General features: G+C 43.9%; 1 protein-coding gene across 2 annotated transcripts in view; it reads left to right on the top strand.

Annotated features, from left to right (window-relative positions):
- PIP5K1B (phosphatidylinositol-4-phosphate 5-kinase type 1 beta) overlaps positions 1-17890 on the top strand; it is a 274960-nt gene extending 257070 nt beyond the window's left edge. For both annotated transcript variants that reach the window (XM_014846778.3, XM_070495622.1), the window contains exons 14-15: positions 4453-4570; positions 17140-17890. In XM_014846778.3, the coding sequence (XP_014702264.1) occupies positions 4453-4570; positions 17140-17142 (121 nt within the window). In that variant the 3' untranslated portion in view covers positions 17143-17890. The remainder of the gene's footprint in view (positions 1-4452; positions 4571-17139) is intronic.
- The last annotated feature ends 1294 nt before the right edge of the window (positions 17891-19184 follow it).

The raw sequence follows: 19184 nt of genomic DNA, 5'->3' as shown, positions 1-19184 counted from the left end.
TGTTTTGATCTCTGCTACCTCCTAGCACCGAGGACACGATGTGCTTCAGTTGGTGTTCATGGCGTACGTTCATTATCACCAATCGCTCCACAGCCCTGCACGTTTGCTATTCTTATTCTCATTTTACATGTGGGAAGAGGGGTTAAGAAATTCATCCAGTATCATACACAGCTAAGTGGGAGAGCCAGAATTCAAAGCTAAATCATCTGATTCCAAAGTTCATGCTCGGCCTGTAATGCTTCATCAGCTCAGGTGTCTCCCTAAAATATATTCTCATCCTTTCTTGGGTGGTGGATAGTACCTAATCTAAGATTTTTAGGGAAGTAACATGCCAGTTCTGTACTCTGGTCTCACTCAGTACATACTGAATAATGAGCATAACAAATATAAAGATTAATGAGCTGGTTATGTAGCTTTCACTCAATGCCAAGATGTATTAATGTCAGATTATTCAGAATACACTTAATGGGACTTTACTATATAAATGCCTGATTATTTATATAGGGCAATATGTTTTACAGAGTTCTTTCGTATATGTCATTCTGTATTAAAGTGTTGGAAGCTTAAATATCTTTATTGTTCTTGTTAAATATTAGTCGTTATTTTTTAAAATGTTGCTTTTTTAAATTGTGCAAAATATACATAGCAGAAAATTTACCATCTTAATCATTTTTAAGTGTACAATTCAGCAGTGTCAAATACATTCAGATTGTTCTGCAACTAGCTGCCAGAACTCTTTTCATCTTGCAAAACAGAAGCTCATTACCCGTTAAACAGCTCTCCATCCGGGCCCACAGCCCCTGGCAGCCACCCTTCTACTTTCTAACTTGATGAGTTTAACTATTCTGGGTACCACATGTAAATAGAATTATACAGTATTTGTCTTTTTATGACTGGCTTATTTCACTTAACATAATGTCCTCAAAGTTCATTCACATTGTAGCATGTGTCAGCATTTGCCCCCTTTTTAAGGCTGAATAATATTCCATTTCGTGCATCTACCACATTTGGTTTATCCATTCATCCCTCCATGGACACTTCGGTTGTTTCCTCCTATTGGCTACTCTGAGTAACACTGCTGCGAACATGGGTGGATTAGTTTCCTCAGGCTGCCATAACAAAGTACCACAGACTAAGAGGCCTAAACAACAGATATGTATTTTCTCAGTTCTGGAGGCTGGAAGTCCGAGAGGAAGGTGTTGGCAGGGTTGGCTGCTTCTGAGGCCTCTCTCCTTGGCTTGTAGATGGTCATCTTCTCCCTCTGTCTGCACGCATCTTTTCTCTGTGTATGTCTGTGTCCTAATCTCTTCTTATGACACCATTCATGTCGGATGAGAGCCCACCCCAACGATCTCATTTAACCTTAATCACCTCTTTAAAGACTGTATCTCCAAATACAGACACAGTGTGGAGTACTGGAGGTTAGGGCTTCAGTATGAATTGGGGAGGTAGGGGGCACACGGTGCAGCCCATAACACTGAGTGAACAAATATCTGAGAGTCTGCTTTCAATTCTTTGCGGTACATACCCAGAAATGGGATGCTGGATCATATGGTAATTCTATTTTTAATTTTATGAGAATCAAAAATATATTGCTTTGTACAGCATATTTTGCCTACTTACTTTTCCTCAAACCTTTCTGGCCATCATTACTCTTCTCAAAGATCTCTCCAGCTCACATCAGGCACCACACACTGCATTTGTTTTCACTGATTTACATGGTTTTTTTTCAAGCTCCTAGGCACATTTGCCTTAGTTACTCTGGTTTCTACAATGGCGAATTTCTAAAATTTCAGCAGAGATGACCATAGAAAAGGTGCTTAACTGGAAACAAAGTTCAGATCCTAATGCTGTTCAACTGCGGTGTGACCTTGGGCAAGTCACTGTGCCTTCCTGAACCTCAGCTTCCTAGTCTGTGAAGTAGAGGTGTTGGGCTGACAAATCACAGAGGGACCAGGCAGGGATGATGCAAATGAATAGAACAGGCCAGATGTGGTGCAGAAGAGGGTGGTGGGGAGCCTGGAGAACTGAAGAGGACATGCCCAGTTTAAACGGGCAGCCACAAACTCCTTGCCACTCATAAACGCGGGCTCGGAGTTGCCAGCTCTTCTGGTTTCTCATAAGAAGCGGTGGAAAACTGGGTTTTTGTGGGAATTTCCTATTTCTTAATTTAGCATTAATTCAAACTAAGAAAATCTCTTTGGGCCCAAAACACACTTCTCCCAGCCAGATTGGATCTGTGGGCCAGCAGTTTGCAACCTCTAGGCTGGGCATCCTCCAGGATAAAGGTCCCCTTCCCATGTTCTATTCCACACCAGCACTGGCCCCATGACGTCGTGGATGGTCTCTCACCTCAGGACTTGCAATCTCAGAGCCCAACACTCATGTTGTCAGGTCGACTAGAAATTTTTAATTATACAAAAAGTGAACCAAAAATAAAAGTCAAAAGTCATGCCACAATTTTGTATTTTCTGACCACCTTGTTTCTTGCTTTGATGTTTAAGTAGAGAATTCGTCTTTCTCATAAGGCTCACCTAGGCAGGATCGTTTTTCCACCCATAGGAATAGTGAGTGGCGTCTTAACAGTTGAAAGCCAAAAGCCAATTAAAGTCCATCACTGCATCCTTGTTTTTGATCCAGAAAATAACCTGAGCATCAAGGTTTATTGCCAAACAGTACCTCTCAAAGCAGCATCCCGTGAACTGATGGTTTCTTTAACCCAGGAAATCCGTGATGGTTTACAATATAGAGCAATGCTTGATGGAAAGAGGCCACGTTCACCCTGCTCTTTAAAATCAATTGGAACAGTCTCTGTTTCCCATATTGTATCCCCATTTAGATTTTTGAAAAGCAAGAGAACTTTTTTTTTTTTTACTGTATCCAGAATTTAAAAGAAAATGTATCAAGCCAAAAGTAAAGCGGCTTTAATCCCACATTCTCAAATATCACGAAATGGAGGGCCAGTGGGAGATTCCTCCATAACCTTTCCTCCCACCACCAGTCTGTATTTTTACTATTTTTTCATTATATCATTTATGATCAGAAAAAATACAAATGCACCTGATCTGTTAAGATTCAAAACATTCTTTTGACAAGTGCTTTTTTTTAATATTGAAAAAGTCGGGATTTCTAACTATTTAAGGTGTCTTCAATTAATGGGTAAATATGTCCAGAAATAGAGTTATATGTACTTCCCGGACCAGGGGAGCACAGAGGATTGGAACGTCCTCAGCAGTCTCTCGTCCAGCTGGGAGGCTCAGACAGGAAGCTTGGAGGGTGATTTTAGATGGCAGTTTCCAGAAGGGGTGGCAGCCATGGTAGCGGGGAAGGTGAGGAGGAAGCCCGTCTCCCGCCCGCAGCCCTACGGCCCAGGGAAGGCCACTGCCCACTGCACGGGCTTTGTTTGTTCCATGTGGCCCATGGCCACCCGCTTCGCCCAGCTCTTCTAACACCAATATCACACTCTTCCACCACTGTTTGCGAATATTTTGTTCCTGCAAAACCTTCAGATGGCAGAATGCCACAGGTTAAAACATAACTTTTCAGTGGGGAAAAATGGTGCATCCCTGAGCCCCTAAATTAATTCCCAATTTAAATCCTATCAAAATGGACCAATTACTTCAATAGTTGACGGTGGTTATCGTATCATGACAAAACAAGGTGGTTTCCCTTCATAAATGACTCTCTAATACGACCGTCTACCTGCATTCCTTTGGCTTTGTTGTTGTCATTGTTACTAAGGGCGCACCTAGGCTAACCTCACAAAGCACATAATAAAGTGCCTGTATTTATGTCATTCGTTGTTACTCAAAGTATAGGCCTTGATTGGCAGCAGGAACATTACCTGGGAGCTGGTTAGAAATGCGAACTCATAGGCTCCAATGTCAGACCAACCGAATTGGAAACTTGAGCAATGGGGCCAGGAAAATGGATTTTACCAGCCCTCCAGGGGATTCTGATGCACATTTAAGTCTGCCAACCACGGATGTAATTGAACTTTTCTTGCCAAGAAGACAAAGGGAAAAAAAAACAATAGAAAGAAATCATCAATGCTAATGATGCACAAGGTTGTCTTTATAAACTAGCAAAGCATGAATACTGTGCGAGGAGAGCTTAAGCATCAAGAACCAACTATTCAAGGTAAAGGTGACCGGTAGGCCTCTAGATTCACAGCTCTCCACCCTCACGAGGCATGGGACCCACAGATCACCTCTCAGAAATGTAAAGAAGTGTCTCATGCACTGAAATAGACTGAGAAAATACTAGTGAAACCAAATTCTTTAAACTCAAGTGAGAATATCACCCCATAAGACCATATGTCCTTGGAACTCTCAAAAAAATTTTTCATCCCCAAAAGTTTTCCCGCCTCAGCCTCTTCGGCCACGACTTTAGAGGTGTCCTTGGATTTCGCTCTGGAGGCCACATGCTCATTCTTCTTCTTTATTTTTCCAGTAAAGGGTTACCTTCCAGTTCAACATTTACCTTGGAAGAGAGGACCATCTACTTGACTTCTGAGCCCAATGCTCTGGAAATGCAGGACGATAATGCCTCCGTGCTTGATGTCTATTTAGTAAGTAATTTTTAGTTTATTTTCCTTCCCTTCTGGCTTACAAAGGGACCCAGGCCATGGCTTACACAAGAACGAGTTCTGTATGACCAGGCATGCTTGGGTTTTAAAAGAAACAGTGGCACCCTGTCACGGCTACAAATGGTGTGTCTTCTCACGAGCCACGTTCTCCCACAGTTCATATAGAACATTACACAAAAGAACATGTAAGGTAAGAGCCTAAGCCACTATGTAATAAGCAAACAGATCCCCGATGGATGAGGCAGAGTGGGGCTCCTGGGCGTCATTCCCAACAGCGTCATGTCGTCTTTGACTCGGCTGTATCCGCTCGTGTGTGAGTCTTCATTTTGGGGTTACTGCCTTGATAATTGGTAGCTTAAGAGGCACAGAACCAGGTTGTGGGAAGAACCTAAATTCAGCACCAGAGAATCTTGGCTCAGTCTTTCCGTCCATTGTCACAACCAGCTGGGCAGAAACCTCTCCAACTGTGTGTCCTTATCTGCCAAAGGAGGCAAATAATGCCCACCTCCCAAGGCTGCGTGGAGGATCGCGAGCGACCACGTGTGTGAACACCCCTTTGTGCCTGTCAGGTTGTCTGTAGAGGCTTAACTGAATTGTTAGATGTGGTCTAGAAAGATACCCTGATGGGCTACACAGTCAAAGAGCAGACTGAGTGTCTTCCCGGCAGGGTACATCTCACGCATTCTCCACGTCCTTGTACGCCTGCACCAAATCACATGAAAGAGGTGACGTGCTGATTTGGAATTTTCTACTTTTTAGTTTGCCAAGCCTGAGCCAATATTCTCCATCACTCTTAGTAGGCAAGCTGGACGTCGGGAATCGGCACCACTTGATGCATGTCCCAGAGCAGCACATCTCCACACCCCATTTTATGCTTCTCCAGATCCCCCCACCTAGCACTGTGTTCCCTCAAGTGTCCTCTGCAGGACGTCAGTCACCCAGAATGTGATTCCTCAGCCTGAGGCCCTCTCATATCCTCCCACCTCTCCCAGAGTAAAATACAAAGTCCTCAAGGCCCTAGGCCGGTCTGGTCCCCCCACCTCTCTGACCTCGTCCCCTGCCTCTACCCTCCTTGCCAATGCCGTTCCAGCCACACTGGCCTCCTCGGGGTTCCTCTCGCAGACCGGGCACATTCCTGCCCCTGGATCTTTCCATTTGCTGCTCCTGTCTGTTTACTTTTTTTCAGCTGTCCCATGCTCCCTCACATCCTTCATGTCTCAGCCCAAACATCTCCTCCTCAGGTAGGCTTTCCTTGACTCCCCTATATGAAATAGCAGCAGCCCCCCAACCATTGTGTGAACAGATTTTTTTTTCAACCCCTGAATATCCTGGTTGTGGCACACAGAATTTTTTCCACTGAGCAATGCTCCTCCCTACACTGCCCTCACTTTTTTAAAAAAGTGAGTTATAGTATATTGCAAAATCCTTTCAAAAGAGTTGGTTCCTCTCCATAACCAAGAAGATAGGGAATTAAATAGGAAACAAAATTATACTACTTTTTTAGTCCCATGGTAAAGTTTGGTTTCATCTAGAAGTAGAAATCAGGAAAGCTGAAATGTGAGAGACCAAGTGAAACCTCATCTTCAGGAGCGCAGAGTTCCTCCCACGTGTGTCTTTACCAAAGCCAGACCTGCACCCACCAGAGGCATGAGACGCTTCCGAGGGGGATGCAGAATCATAGGTGCTTCAGTGGCTGGTGCCGCTTCCGTATCCGCTGTCCCCTGTTCCTTTGGCGGGAAGGTTATCTTAGTCATTTTGATTGTTCCTCCGTGGTCCTATCAGTTTCATTTGTAAGAATACTGCTATTTATTTGGTTTCGTTAGTGTCTAACTTGATTGCTTTTTTATGTATTTATTTGACTTGCCTCAGAAGCCAAAGGGAAAAGCCATAGTATTAATTGTTGGTTGTATTGAGGGCACCTGAGGACCAATTAGAAGTAAAGGAATCATGGGAGGTTAGAATTGAAGGAGATAATGATGGCGGTGAGCCGGCTGGCGTGGTCCGCTTCCAGGCTTCCCAGCATGGCATTTGGCGTGGTTCAGAAGCATTGGAGGACAGGAGAGGAAAGGGAGAAGGTAACAAGACAGACATTTTTCTCACCAAGCTTGGAGAAAAACTGATCTAGCCTAATCTTATTTTGTAGCTAATAACAGTAAGCTATGAAACATTTTTGAGTGTCTCCTACATGCCTGGCACTGTCCTAAATACTTTATCTGTATTAACTCATTTACTCCTCACTGCAACCCCATGAGGCTGATGTGGTTACTAGCTCCATTTTACAGATAAAGAAATCGAGGCACGGGGAGATTATGCAGCGTGGCCCCGGTTATGCAGCCGGTCATCCATAAGAGCCGGGATTCAAACCAGTGGAGACTAGCCCAGAACCACACCCTTCATTGCTGAGCTGTGCTGCCTGGATGAGGAATTATGCTGCCTTTGCAATACTCAGATTAGACCCAGAGAGGTTAAATGACTTGTCCAAAATCAGACGGCAAGGTAATGCAGCATGAAAAATTTAGAGGAAAAAGGATACAGAGACAAATTTGGGTTAATAAGCGTTCATTCTTCTTGGAATCAATACGGAAGGTGAAAGTTCAAGAAGAATAGTGGAAAGGAAACAGTTGGGTATTGTGGAAGAGCGCAGGATTTTGAACAATAACAATAATGACCCAACGGAGCACATAGCGTGAGCCAGGCACTGTCCCAGTCTCTTCTTCCGCCAGCTCTTTCCTGAGGGCAGGTGCTCGCTCTGTCTCCATTCGTACAGATAAGGACGCTGAGGCTTAACTGACCAGTTCTCAGAGCTGGGAAATGGCAGAGCCAAAATCAACCCAGGCTCCTGCCTGAACCCGAAACCATGAAGCACCGGTCACTGTAGTCATTACTGATTATTGTTCCAAGTCTCACATCGTCTTGTTGGAATCATGCTCCTTATGAAGGTGAGAGATGTATTCAAAAAGGAAGGAGTGGGGTTTTTCTGTTGTGAATAGTTTTTGTAAAATTCCGCTTTCATCGTTTTTTCCTTTCTGGATGTTTTTTGATGTTCTGCTTCAGCAGTTCTTAAACCTTTTGATCTCAGGACCCCTTTATACTCTTAAAAATTACTGAAGATCCCAAAGAGCTTTCATGTATGTCGGTTTTATCTATCAATATCTCATATTTTAAAAATAAAAAATAGTTTATATTTATTCAGTAATTCATTTAAAATAATAACTCTATTATCTTCAGTACACTTTTTTTTTGAGGAAGCCTGGCCCTGAGCTAACATCCATGCCCATCTTCCTCTACTTTATATGTGATACGCCTGCCACAGCATGGCTTCATGAGTAGTGCATAGGTCCACACCCGGGATCCAAACTGGCAAACCCTGGGCCACTGAAGTGGAACATGCACACTTAACCACTGCGCCACTGGGCCTGCCCCATCTTAAATATATTTTTATGAAAATAACTATTTTTCCAGAACAAAAATCAAATTAGGAGAGTGGCATTATTGTACCTTTTTGAAATCCCTGATGTCTGGCATCATGGAAGAGGCTGGATTCTCGTGCCTGGTTCTGCAATCATCTGTTGTGATGTGGCACGTCATTGTACTCCTCTGTGTACCCACAAGAGGGAATGAGAAGGAAGAGGCAAATAACAGCTTGATATTATTAGGAAAGACCTGATGGATCCCTGGAAATGGTCCTTCAGACAATTGTTCTAGTACTTTAAATTAGTCCCTTCATCTGTGGCAGAACCAAATGGGACAAATTAATTAGAGAGAAATAGGCTCCCAGATTTTGTGCTTATCTCTGCTCTCATTAATCACTGACCTTGAATTAATCGCTCTTCTGGGGCCTCAGTTTTCTCATCTATAAAATGGATCATTAAAGCACCTCTAAGACCCCTTCCAGCTCTGACCGACTGTGACTCCTTCTAAATTACAAGGAGTTGCAGAAATAAGGCTTTTCCAGAGGAGCGACAGTGTTTCTCCAAATGTCACTGTTTCATCACATATTCTACCATAACCTTTCACAATATTTAAATTTAAATTTTATGGCAATATAGCCAGAAAGTTCTGCACCATGGACTTGTAATTCCGGGCGTGTTTTCATGCTGGAGATTTTTATTTTTGATTTTGCTTGATCTTCCAGATCTGAAAGGATACAGCTCATTGGCCTCCCTTCTCTGTTTTCATTTGCTTCTACCCTGTGAAAGAGGGAATGGAAAAGGAAAGGGCCAGAAGGGAAAACCAATCTTGTCTACACCTTCGTCTCTCCTTCCTCTTGGCCTGATTAGAATCCTCTTAATCATAGTCATCCTTATTTGAAGGGCAGTGGGGGGCTTCTGTGATGACATTGTGTTCAGTGTTGTAGCCACACACAGTCAGATTTCTCTTGTAACCTTTCTCCTCCTTTAAGATACTGCGTGTCTCTCTTGGCAGTTGCAACCTAATCCCCTGGTGCTATTATTTGTATACTGATGGACAGAACTGTTTATATCCCTTTAAAAATATGATTTAAATCCAAATGATGTATGCACACTAGATAACATATGAAATTTCCTTTTTAAGGATGCACCCACATTACGTGCATGTAAATTAGGCCAGTTATCCTGCTTTTTCCTGTGATTGGACATGAAATTAAAAGGATAGCTTCCCTTAAAAGGCAGCTAATTGTTCCATCGTCCTTATTAAGCATTTGTTCAGGCTTCCTGCTCCTAGCTATCCTGCGCGGCTTTGAAAAGGCCATTCACCGTCATGCTGTAGAGTTCCAGGCTATCTGATTCATTTGCAAATATTCAAATCAAGGGAGGTGTTTTTGAGGATGATTTTCTCCAATAACCAAAGATGTGCTTTCCATTGAATTTTGAGTTGATGACACAGATTAGGGTATTTAAAAGAATACAACAGAGATGAGCAAGCTCTGTTGATTTAAAATGGGCAATCATGCCATCTTCATAATAGAGCTAGATTCCACTTTTTGAATTGTCCCAGATATTCTAAGGACTGACGTTGTCACGGTAGCTGTTATTTCAGTTCCTAAGGCAGCTTCCTTGCCTGATGTAGAAGGCAATTTGGTGTTAATGGGAAGAGGAACAACCAGCAAAGCCACTGCCACTGAAAAATGTCATGGGTGAGAGTATCCTTTTATGACTAGCTGGGAATGGATGGGTAAGTGGAAAATAATGGGATTGCTTTTTTAATAATAGAGAAAGTTGAAAGATGGCTGCCACAGAACAATGACTTTCTTCTACTATTTAGTCCTGATGTTATGCCCTTTGCTTTTTTACACTTTCCATATGAACATCCTCTCCATAATATCTACTTTCATCCACATATGTGTCTCTGCAGAATGGCTGTTTGAAATGCAAAAAAAAGCTGTGGGCAAAGGCGAAGAAACAGTTACTCTGTTTTTTTAGCCATGCCAGTTCTGGAGATTACTGCCCTGACGTGTGGCGTTTGGACAGCTTGATTATTTAATGTGTCTCTGGGGTGGTTAATAATACTCTTTGATTACAGGATGAAGGGTGGCAGAGAAGTGAAAATGATTGAATTAACGGCTTATCATGCTATTATGTATGAGAAAAGCCTGAGAAAAAGAAGAAAAACACTTTAAATTAGGTCACGGGGGTCTTAGAAAATTCGTGGAACTTTTTGGCAACAGAAAGTGCATTTCTGGGTTTGACTCCGCTGGCACTGAGGTTAATGACTTTCATGGGAAGTAGTGGGTCTCTTCAGTCACTCATTGTTTGAGCCAGTGTTGGCTGCTGCAAGGGGTGTTTATTTGAAACAGTGGCAATTCTATTGCTTCTCAGCAGAGTTAGGTTCCCCACCAAGCAAAGATGCTGCTCGAGTTGGTAGATTTTTGTGAAAGCAAAGTAGGAAGAGAAAAGGCCAACGCTGCCTTTGGCTCATAAGGCATTGAGCCAGAATGGCACCATCCTCCTACCATATGTCCACGTTGTGGAGAAGGAAGAGATTTCAGAAAGGGCAAAATGGGGCCCTTTCTCTCCAGAAATGCTTGGCCCCCTTAGTTATTGACCAAATAATATTTCCAAGATACGTGGAGGAGCTGAAAAAATGGATCCCACTCCTTGAGTCCCAGAGCACCTACAAGGGATTTCTGTACTGAAACAAGAGTGGCGCAAGCTTCAAATTAATGAGGCAACCCATTGGTCTGGATTAGGAGGTCACCCGTAGGTTTTGAATTTTTTTTTGAGGAGGAGGATTAGCCCTGAGCTAACATCCTCTGCCAATCTTGCTCCTCCTGCTGAGGAAGATTGGCCCTGAGCGAACTGTGCTATCTGTGCCCACCTTCCTCTTTTCTATGTGGGTCACCTGCCACAGCATGGCCTGATGAGTGGTGTGTAGGTCCACGCCTGGGATCCAAAATGGCAAACCCCGGGCCACCTAAGCAGAGCATGCGAACCTAACTGCCACACCACTCAGCTGGCCCCAGTTTTAATGTTTTTAGCTATGTGTAAGGATTCGTTTAGGAAATTGGAGTTATATTGGCTTTTCAGTTAAATTAGGCCCAGATAGCAAGCAAAATCACAGTTTGCAGGGCTATCATAGCAGGTTATTTTTCTGTTATGTCCTAGCTTTACAGTGCATCGTGGCCTCACAGGCCAGCTTCATTTCTGCCTTCTTCAAGGCCAGTTCTGCTCTTCAGCCTGCCTGCGCCCCCTAGTACATCCAGGCCCTCCACAGCAGCCCATCATTTCTCCTCCTTTGCCTCTTCCCTTGCCCACTCCCTGCAGACTCTCCCTGCTGCTTCTGTTTCTGCTTTCTCTTTCTGTCTTCTCCCTTGTCACAGGAAGCCAGTGTTGGCTGGTCTCCTGAGCCTTTCTAACTCTTGGGAAAAGAGTGTTTGAGGAAGAACAGTCTCTAATGGTATGAACTTGGGGTCTACCAGGCCCTGAGTCTGCAGGAAACAAATAGCAAACTCAAAAGGAACCAGATTAGGCACATATGAGAATTGTAGAGGAAGCAGCTTTAAATCATACCTGTGGACCTAGTGAACAGGGCCAGCCTCATCCATACCATTCGCTCTTCTGGGATCTGAGGAGGAATGGGAAAATGTGCGGAAGGGAGGATGTGTGAGTACTGTCCACTTGACACAAAATAAGCCCCCTTCAGTGTGATGAATGGTGGGAAGATGGCTCAGAAGTGGGGATCTGAGGACTTGGCTTCCTTTTGCTTGGTCTCTGCCTGTGTTAGTTGCCTAGGGCTGCCCTAAAGCAAAGTACCCCAATCTAGGTGGCTTGAACAACAGAAATTTATCAGGTGTCAGTAGGACTGTATTCCCTCTGAAGGCTTTAGGAGAGGACCCTCCCTGCCTCCTCCAGCTTCCAGTGGCTCCATGTGGTTTTGGCATTCTTTGATTTGCATCACTCTCATCTCTGCCTCTGTCTCCACATGGCCTTCTTCCCAGGGCCTCTATCTCTCTGTGTCCTTTCTTCTTCTTGTGGGGACACCAGCCATTGGATTTAGGGCCCATCCTCATCCACTGTGACCTCATCTTAACTAATTACATCTGCAAAGATCATATTTCCAAATAAGGTCACATTCCAAAGTTCCAGATAGACGTGAATTTGGGGGGACACTAGTCAACCCCCTGTGCTGCCTTACTGAGGGGCCTGTGGATTGTCCCTTACCCTGCCTGCTCCTGTTTTCCCGTTCACGTCTCCTCTCCCTGGCTAAATCCCTGTGAGGTTGGGTAGATAAAATTACCCTGGACTCCTCACAAAAAGATGTCAGGTAAATGAATGCATTAACAGACACAGTCACACAGTCACCTGTTAGGCACATACTATGTGTTAGAAATAAAATCCCTGAGGGTGGACCACGGCTTTGGTATTTTTAAAAGCTCCCTGTACACCCAGCGCTGAGATCCATTGAGCTTGTTGACAGGGTTCTTGGACTCCGAGCATCCTATAATTCTTCTGGGCTAGATGTAAGGGAGAACTTTGTCACTCTCCCAGGGCCCCTTCTAAGATGTTTGGCTAGTTAGAATCAAGTATATTTTTCCTCTAACATAAAGCAAAGCTGAGCTGAACCCCAGAGGCTCCTGCTACGCTCGGCTATAAATTGGGCTCGTGATTGTGTTCCTGCTTTCAGCAAACTCTGCTGCCACCTTCTGGTGGAAAGCACCTCTGAGCAAGAAGGATGAGGAGCCATTGAAGTGCTTGAATTGAAACCTAAATAGGAGCGAGAGTGCCGCTCAAAGGACTGTTTCCCCTCCATGTACAGCACTTCATCACAGCCTCTCAGTGCAGTGTGCGCACGCTCGGCAGGGGCCCATCTTCAGACGTTAAGGGCAGCTCCCTCTGAAGGCTCAGCACCTACAACCTTCCAGGTAGGATCAGAGGCCACAATTGCAATCAGGCACAAAAATGAAGGTGCTGGTCTTCCCTGGGATCCCAGTGTGCCCTTCTCATCCATCACGGCCGTTCCACCTGAGCCTCTTTGGAAGGGCCCCTTGGCAGTTGGGGGATTCAACAAGAAAATGCTTCTTTCTACTGCTTAGGCAGCAACTTTAACAAAGTATCAACAAATATGGGGTGGAAAAAGCCTTTTCTTCACTTTCCATCTTTGACAGGTCGTCCCTCACAGCCGCTCAACTCCCCAGTGGCTGTAGCTTTCGAAGTAACCCCCAACAGGTTATAGGATTAAGTATAATAAAATTCAAATACAGATTCTTATTCAAAAAAGAAAACTTTCTAAATCTCTGTAAAGGCTACCATATTAATTTCCTGGTGTTCCCACAACAAAGTACCACAGACTGGGTGGCTCCAAGAACGGAACCACAGTTCTGGAGGCCGGAAGTACGAGATCAAGGTGTCAGCAGGGTTGGCTCCTTCTGAGGGCTGTGAGGGAATTGTTCTAGGCCCCCCCCTTAGCTTGTAGATGGCTGTCTTCTCCCTGTGTCTTCACACCATCTTCCCTCTATGTATCTGTCTCTGTGTCCAAATTTCCCCTTGTTATAAGGACATCAGTCATATTGGATTAGGGCCCACCCTAAGGACCTTATCTTGATTGCCTCTGTAAAGACCCTATATCCAAATAAGGTCATATTCTGTGGTATTAGGGGTTAGGACTTCAACATGTGGATTTTGAGGAGATGGAATTCAGCTCATAATGGCTATTGTGTGCTTTTATAAAGAAAAATGGTACCTGTAAAAAAGAAGGTAGCTGAGGGGAAAGGCTTCATGGGGGTGCAGCTTCTGTTTCCTCCCCTCTGGACCGTGGCCTGGGGCCTCTGGCATCTTATGCTTTCCTTCTGCATAGGTGAGAGAAAAGCCAGGGGCCTTATCCAAAGGCAGTGCTCCTTTTCAAATGAAATCAGGACCATGTTCGACCCCACAGCATTTTCCAAATGTGACAGAAGCAGAGATCAGAGTGATTTTGGTTGTGGCCCCGGGGCTATATGATAGATAATCAGGTAACCATTGGGTTTACAGTTAGCAGAAGTCACTCAAGTGCTAGAAAGTCCGCTGTAGAATTGTCAGCCCGTGTATATCATTGATGCCCTCAGGCTTCTCTTGGGTCTTTGGAAAACGAATTAATCAGGCAGGGAACTGTGTTGAAATATTGCTGCTGCACTAACAGTTTTCAAATGAGAGGCCATAATCCTACATCCACCCCGTGAGACATCCCAGATGAGTGCCAGCTTTTTCCTTGGGTCTGTTCTCCTCTTATCAGTGATCTCTCTGCTGGTCGGTAGGGAACCCTTTGAATAGGGCTTTGGGGGGTTGGCAGAAGGCCTGGCATCCATGTGTTGCCAAAACTTCAGACTTCAACATAGTAGTTTTCATCTGAATTTTACACACCCTTCAATTCCCCCCTTTTACTCAAGGCTTCCTGCTTAAAGCCCTGTGGTCCCTGGTCATTGAGAAAGAGTAATGTAACCTCTGATTCTGAATCTAAATATTTTTTTAAGTGCAAAGGTAGGAAGCTTAGAGAAGCTTGGGTCCAAGGCTCCTTGCCTCTATAAAATCCCACAGCAGTGTGACGTGACGCCGTCCAGCCACTCTGTCCTGATTCCTGTAGCACTAGCATCTGTAGCCCTCTCGGCTCCTAAGAAAAGGGTGAGCTTTTGGATTCCTGCTGCTGTCGGACAAAGAGACCTCCCACTTCAATCCACCCCCAAGTGATTGTGCCTTGTGAGGTAACCCCCACTGTGAGGTAGATACGAATATAATAAAATGTAAACATAGAACTTGAGGTTAAAAAAAAGATTCAAGACTTCCCAGAGCCCAGTGGTGGCTGCTTGGTGTTTGAAATTCAGGGATCTCTGAGAAAGCAGTCTGGTGAACCCAGAGATGGAGGGGACTCCAGAGCCAAGGGGATGATGTTAGGTTGAGGCACCGAGAAGCCTGTGTATGCATTTGTGGTGATGCTGTGGGTTTAGACGAAAATGAGTGCAGCAAGGCAGGACGAGTTCCTGTGCTCTCATGGCAACAGGAGGAACATCGGCCAAAAGATAAGAACAACAGAAAACAGAAAAAAACAGAGCGAGGCTGGGGAAAATAGAATCCAGGAATTGCTGACAGAAACAGGGGCTTGGTCTAGGAAAAGGAAATAAGGGACATACAGCCCACGGTAGCCTGGAGAGAAATCCATGCTTTCCCGGGAGGTATTTTGGCAAAGAATTTCCACTTGAAACCACGGTGAGGGTTTGGACCCAGAAAGGGGAGGATCCTGCTTCCGTGGGGCCCTGGGACTGACCCCTGAAGTGGTTGTAGTTAAAAAGAGCCTCGCCCCTGAGGGTTAAGAGCTCGCAGAGTGTGGAGGCCCCATGGACTCGGCCTATCCCGCTATCATGAAGCTCTGCCTTTCGTCTCAGCTCTGCCCTAACATTTCCTCACACCACATTCCTGATCTTATGAGATTCTATTGGCTCACTGTCTTTTAAACAGTAGGCTGAAGGTACGTATGTGTTTCAGGGAAAAGGTTGAACAAAAGGGAGGGTTGGAAATGAACCTAGAAATGAGAACTCAGAAACTTCTCACCTGGCTCTGAGAAGTGAACTTAGACCTCACTAGGTTAGGAAGCCCTACTTTTGGGGTCCCCCTGAGGGTATCTGGCTTCCCTGCAATGCAGTCCGCCCTCGTAAAGGGTTTCTTCTTGGTTAGTGAGTGAACAGACTGTGTTTAATTTGCTCTTTTCCTTTATTTCTCTGTGTTTTAAATAATTTTAATATTGAAAAAGCTTTGCAGTCTTTGACCACGTGTGTGTATTAGAGTCTAGGCGGAAATAAAAATACACTCTCTCACACACACACCCCCACACATAAACACACATATGTGGAATAAACAACAGTAGGGCTTAAGGCCACAGAAATACCTAAATACTCTCCTTTTGTTTACTTGTCATACCAACTGTTATCACGCCTTTACCTTCAGGTCTCAGAATTTAAAATATATCGTGGATTCTCAGAGCACTACGTGCACAGGAAGAAACTCTGGCATCTTTGTGGACAAATAATTGTGTGTGCACATCCACACAGCAGTTCAGCAGATGACAGAGCTGAAGTGTCGTTCTGTCTGTCATCCCATCTCTGAGATCTGGCTGTGTTCTCTTGCCAAAGCACCAGATCCCATTTCTGTTTCTGAAGCCACCAGGTCAGGAGCAGGTTGGATCCCTGAGGAGCCCATCTTTGTGCTGGGAGCTGGAGGGACTTACACATGCCACATTTTTAAGAATAAAGTCATGTTATCATTTTCTTCTAAGATAGACAGCTGGTACTTGTGTCTCTTCAGTGATGGGCTATGTAGGACTTGAGGGTTATAATTTGAAGAAAGGAAAATTATAGCACACACGTATATACACACATATACACACTGTATCTCTCCTTAGAAAACTTTATCCCTTACAGCTACCCTATAAAGTAGGGTTTATTACCCCCATTTTACAGATAAAACAAATAAGGAGCAAAGAAGGTTGAGTTACTTGCGTGATGTCCTATAGCTGTACTAATCAGGAAATCAGTGGGTTTAACCCACTGTGTCTGTCTCTAAAGTCTGAACGTGGTCCCATTTCCCCATGTGTATCTTAGCACGACTAGCACAGGTTGGATTAGCTGCCTCTGACCTTAAATGGTTACCATTTTAGGTTAAACATTTGCTGGACATACTTTCACTCCCCAGCCGCAGGGATCGCGTTTGAAAACGAATACAGCGTTCGTGAGTTCAAGACCATGTTCAGGTTCCTTATTGGCCTCAGGCCTGTGATGTACCACAGCACATTCCCAAAGCGCTGCACTTAGAGGGCAGGGATGTGTCTTAGCCAGCGTTGTTGTTTTCTGCGTCCCTAGCACGGTGCTGTGATTTAGTGAGAACCTAAACCTTGGTGTAATGAACACATGGGTCCACCAGAGAAGCGTATGCTATGCTAATCCTTGCGGAAGCATCCCCAGCCTCACGCACCCCACTTCTACCTGCACGTTTCCCAGGCGCAAGTCATTGGGAAGAATCATGAACATGTGTTCCTACTCATGAGGAGCAGTTATAAATTGATGCCAAAACTTAGTCTTACGGCCACTTGCTTTCTCTTTCTCCCCCCAGTAAGCGACAGTGGAGACCACCTAAGCCAGTGGATGAGACATGAACACAGTCGTGGGAGAGAAGTTTCTCCACTCCAGAATCACTCAAAGGAACTTGGCTGAGCCCCACGATACACAGAGTAATGATCAACTGGATTTAGGAGTTCGAGACGTCAGGGGAACCTTGGACCATAGGCTGACCAGCAGATGTGATGTGAAAAATACCACACTACTCTGTCCTTTGCTGTTGCTTGCTGAACTGTGGAGAACTGCATGAACTATATTTAAGCTGCTTCCTATACCATTGCCAATCACCTTTTTGGACTTGGAAGTGCTATTTTCCTATTGACACTTGCATTATGTCATTTTGCATGCATCCAGTCATTATACATAAGCAACATATGTAACCTGCTTATATATTTTTTAAAATCCATCCATGCAAAATGGTAAATAAAGTATAAATTCTCTTTTTTGCAAAATTATAATCATAGCCCATGTCATTAAAAGTTTAAATTGGTTTCATATGAAGATCAGTGTAATAGGTCTGCATATACTTTATAGAAAACTAGCTTCTATAAAGATTTTTTCACTGTTTACTAGTGAAATGAGAAAAGCAAAGCTATTTATAAAAGGCCTTATGTTGTGTACATACATTGTCTTTGAAATATTTGTGATTTAGTTTATTGCTTGTAAAAGAGAAATTATATAATTTATTTAGTAAATACTATTGTAAACTATAGTTTTATTGAGAGAAATAAAATATTTTGTTCTCAGTTGTGGTAGTACATTAATTCCAATGATTTATGGTCTTTACATTCCTTTATTAATTAAAAATAACCTAGGCACTCTTCATTTTTAGATATTTAGGAAGCCTATATAAAGTGACTCTCATGACAGATGAAAATGGAGAGAAAATTCTCAGGGCCTTGAGAAAAGACTCAATAGCAGATTCTGCTCAACTCATCCAAGAGACTTTCTCAGATGTCCTGGTGTATTAGTCAGCTTTCACTATGTTATGCTGTGATAGAAAGCAAACATAAATCTCTGGATCCCCTAAATCTCTGGACAGGGTGTCCAGAGCAGCCCCTATCTAAGACATGCCACTTGAAGGCACAAGAAAAAAAAAGTGATAGTGGAACCAAGCAATGGGAACTCGTAAAGCTTCTGCTTAAAGGCAGCTTCCAGTACTTCTTGCATTGCACTGGCCAAAGCAAATGACACTGACAAGTTTGACATCAAAGGGGTGGGAAGTATACGTCTCACATAGGAATGGACTCAGCAGAGAGAGGCCGTGAAGAATTTTAAGCAATTAATGCATCTACACCATCTCATGAGTGTCCCAAGCAGCAGATGCTTAAGAGGTTGCACAATCCTACACTGGGGGGAAAATTATTAGAAAGCAAAATGACCAAGGCTGCAGAAAGACATTCCTGATGAGTAAGATGCTCAGTGTAAAATACTACAGGTTAAAGCAAGCTGATTCTTGTAAGCAAACATGGTATTAACTTTTGTAAGTAGAGCCTAGAGCCACGGTTACTCGGTATAAGCAGTAATTTTACCTGCAGACTTGCTGCTGAGAATCTGTCCTGGGTGGGGATGTCAACGGGAAATTCTACTGAAGCGGATTACTGAGGATTCTTTGCCTCTCTCTCCCTCGTATTCTTATGTGCTAGCAGATACTCTCCCTCACTACAGGGGTTTACCTAGCTGGAATCCCAACCTTGCCCCTCCCATTTGTAAACCTACCCACTGATCTAGGAAGGAGTCCTTAGCCCAGGACCCACTGATTCCCAAGAAAGTCATAGAAGGATATTAATAGGGCCATGAAATAATTACACAAGTTGGGTATACCTTTGTGTATCCAAGGGGTTTTTAATGAAGGCTATAGTTTCCATCAATTCAGTGACCTAGACCTGAGAAATGTTAAGAACCATTATTTTAAAGCCTAGCTCAAATACTATTTCAATGCCATAGAGCTATGATCCTCAATCTTCTACCCCTACCACCATCACCCTTGGTCAGCCTGTAGTCATCTCACTTGTCTCATAAAACCTCAACATTTTGCTT

This window comes from Equus asinus, chromosome 23, assembly GCF_041296235.1.
Source record: "Equus asinus isolate D_3611 breed Donkey chromosome 23, EquAss-T2T_v2, whole genome shotgun sequence".
In the NCBI taxonomy this organism is placed as follows: Eukaryota; Metazoa; Chordata; class Mammalia; order Perissodactyla; family Equidae; genus Equus; species Equus asinus.
The sequence above is the reverse complement of the archived record's forward strand: the minus strand, read 5'-3'. Positions and strand labels throughout refer to the sequence as shown.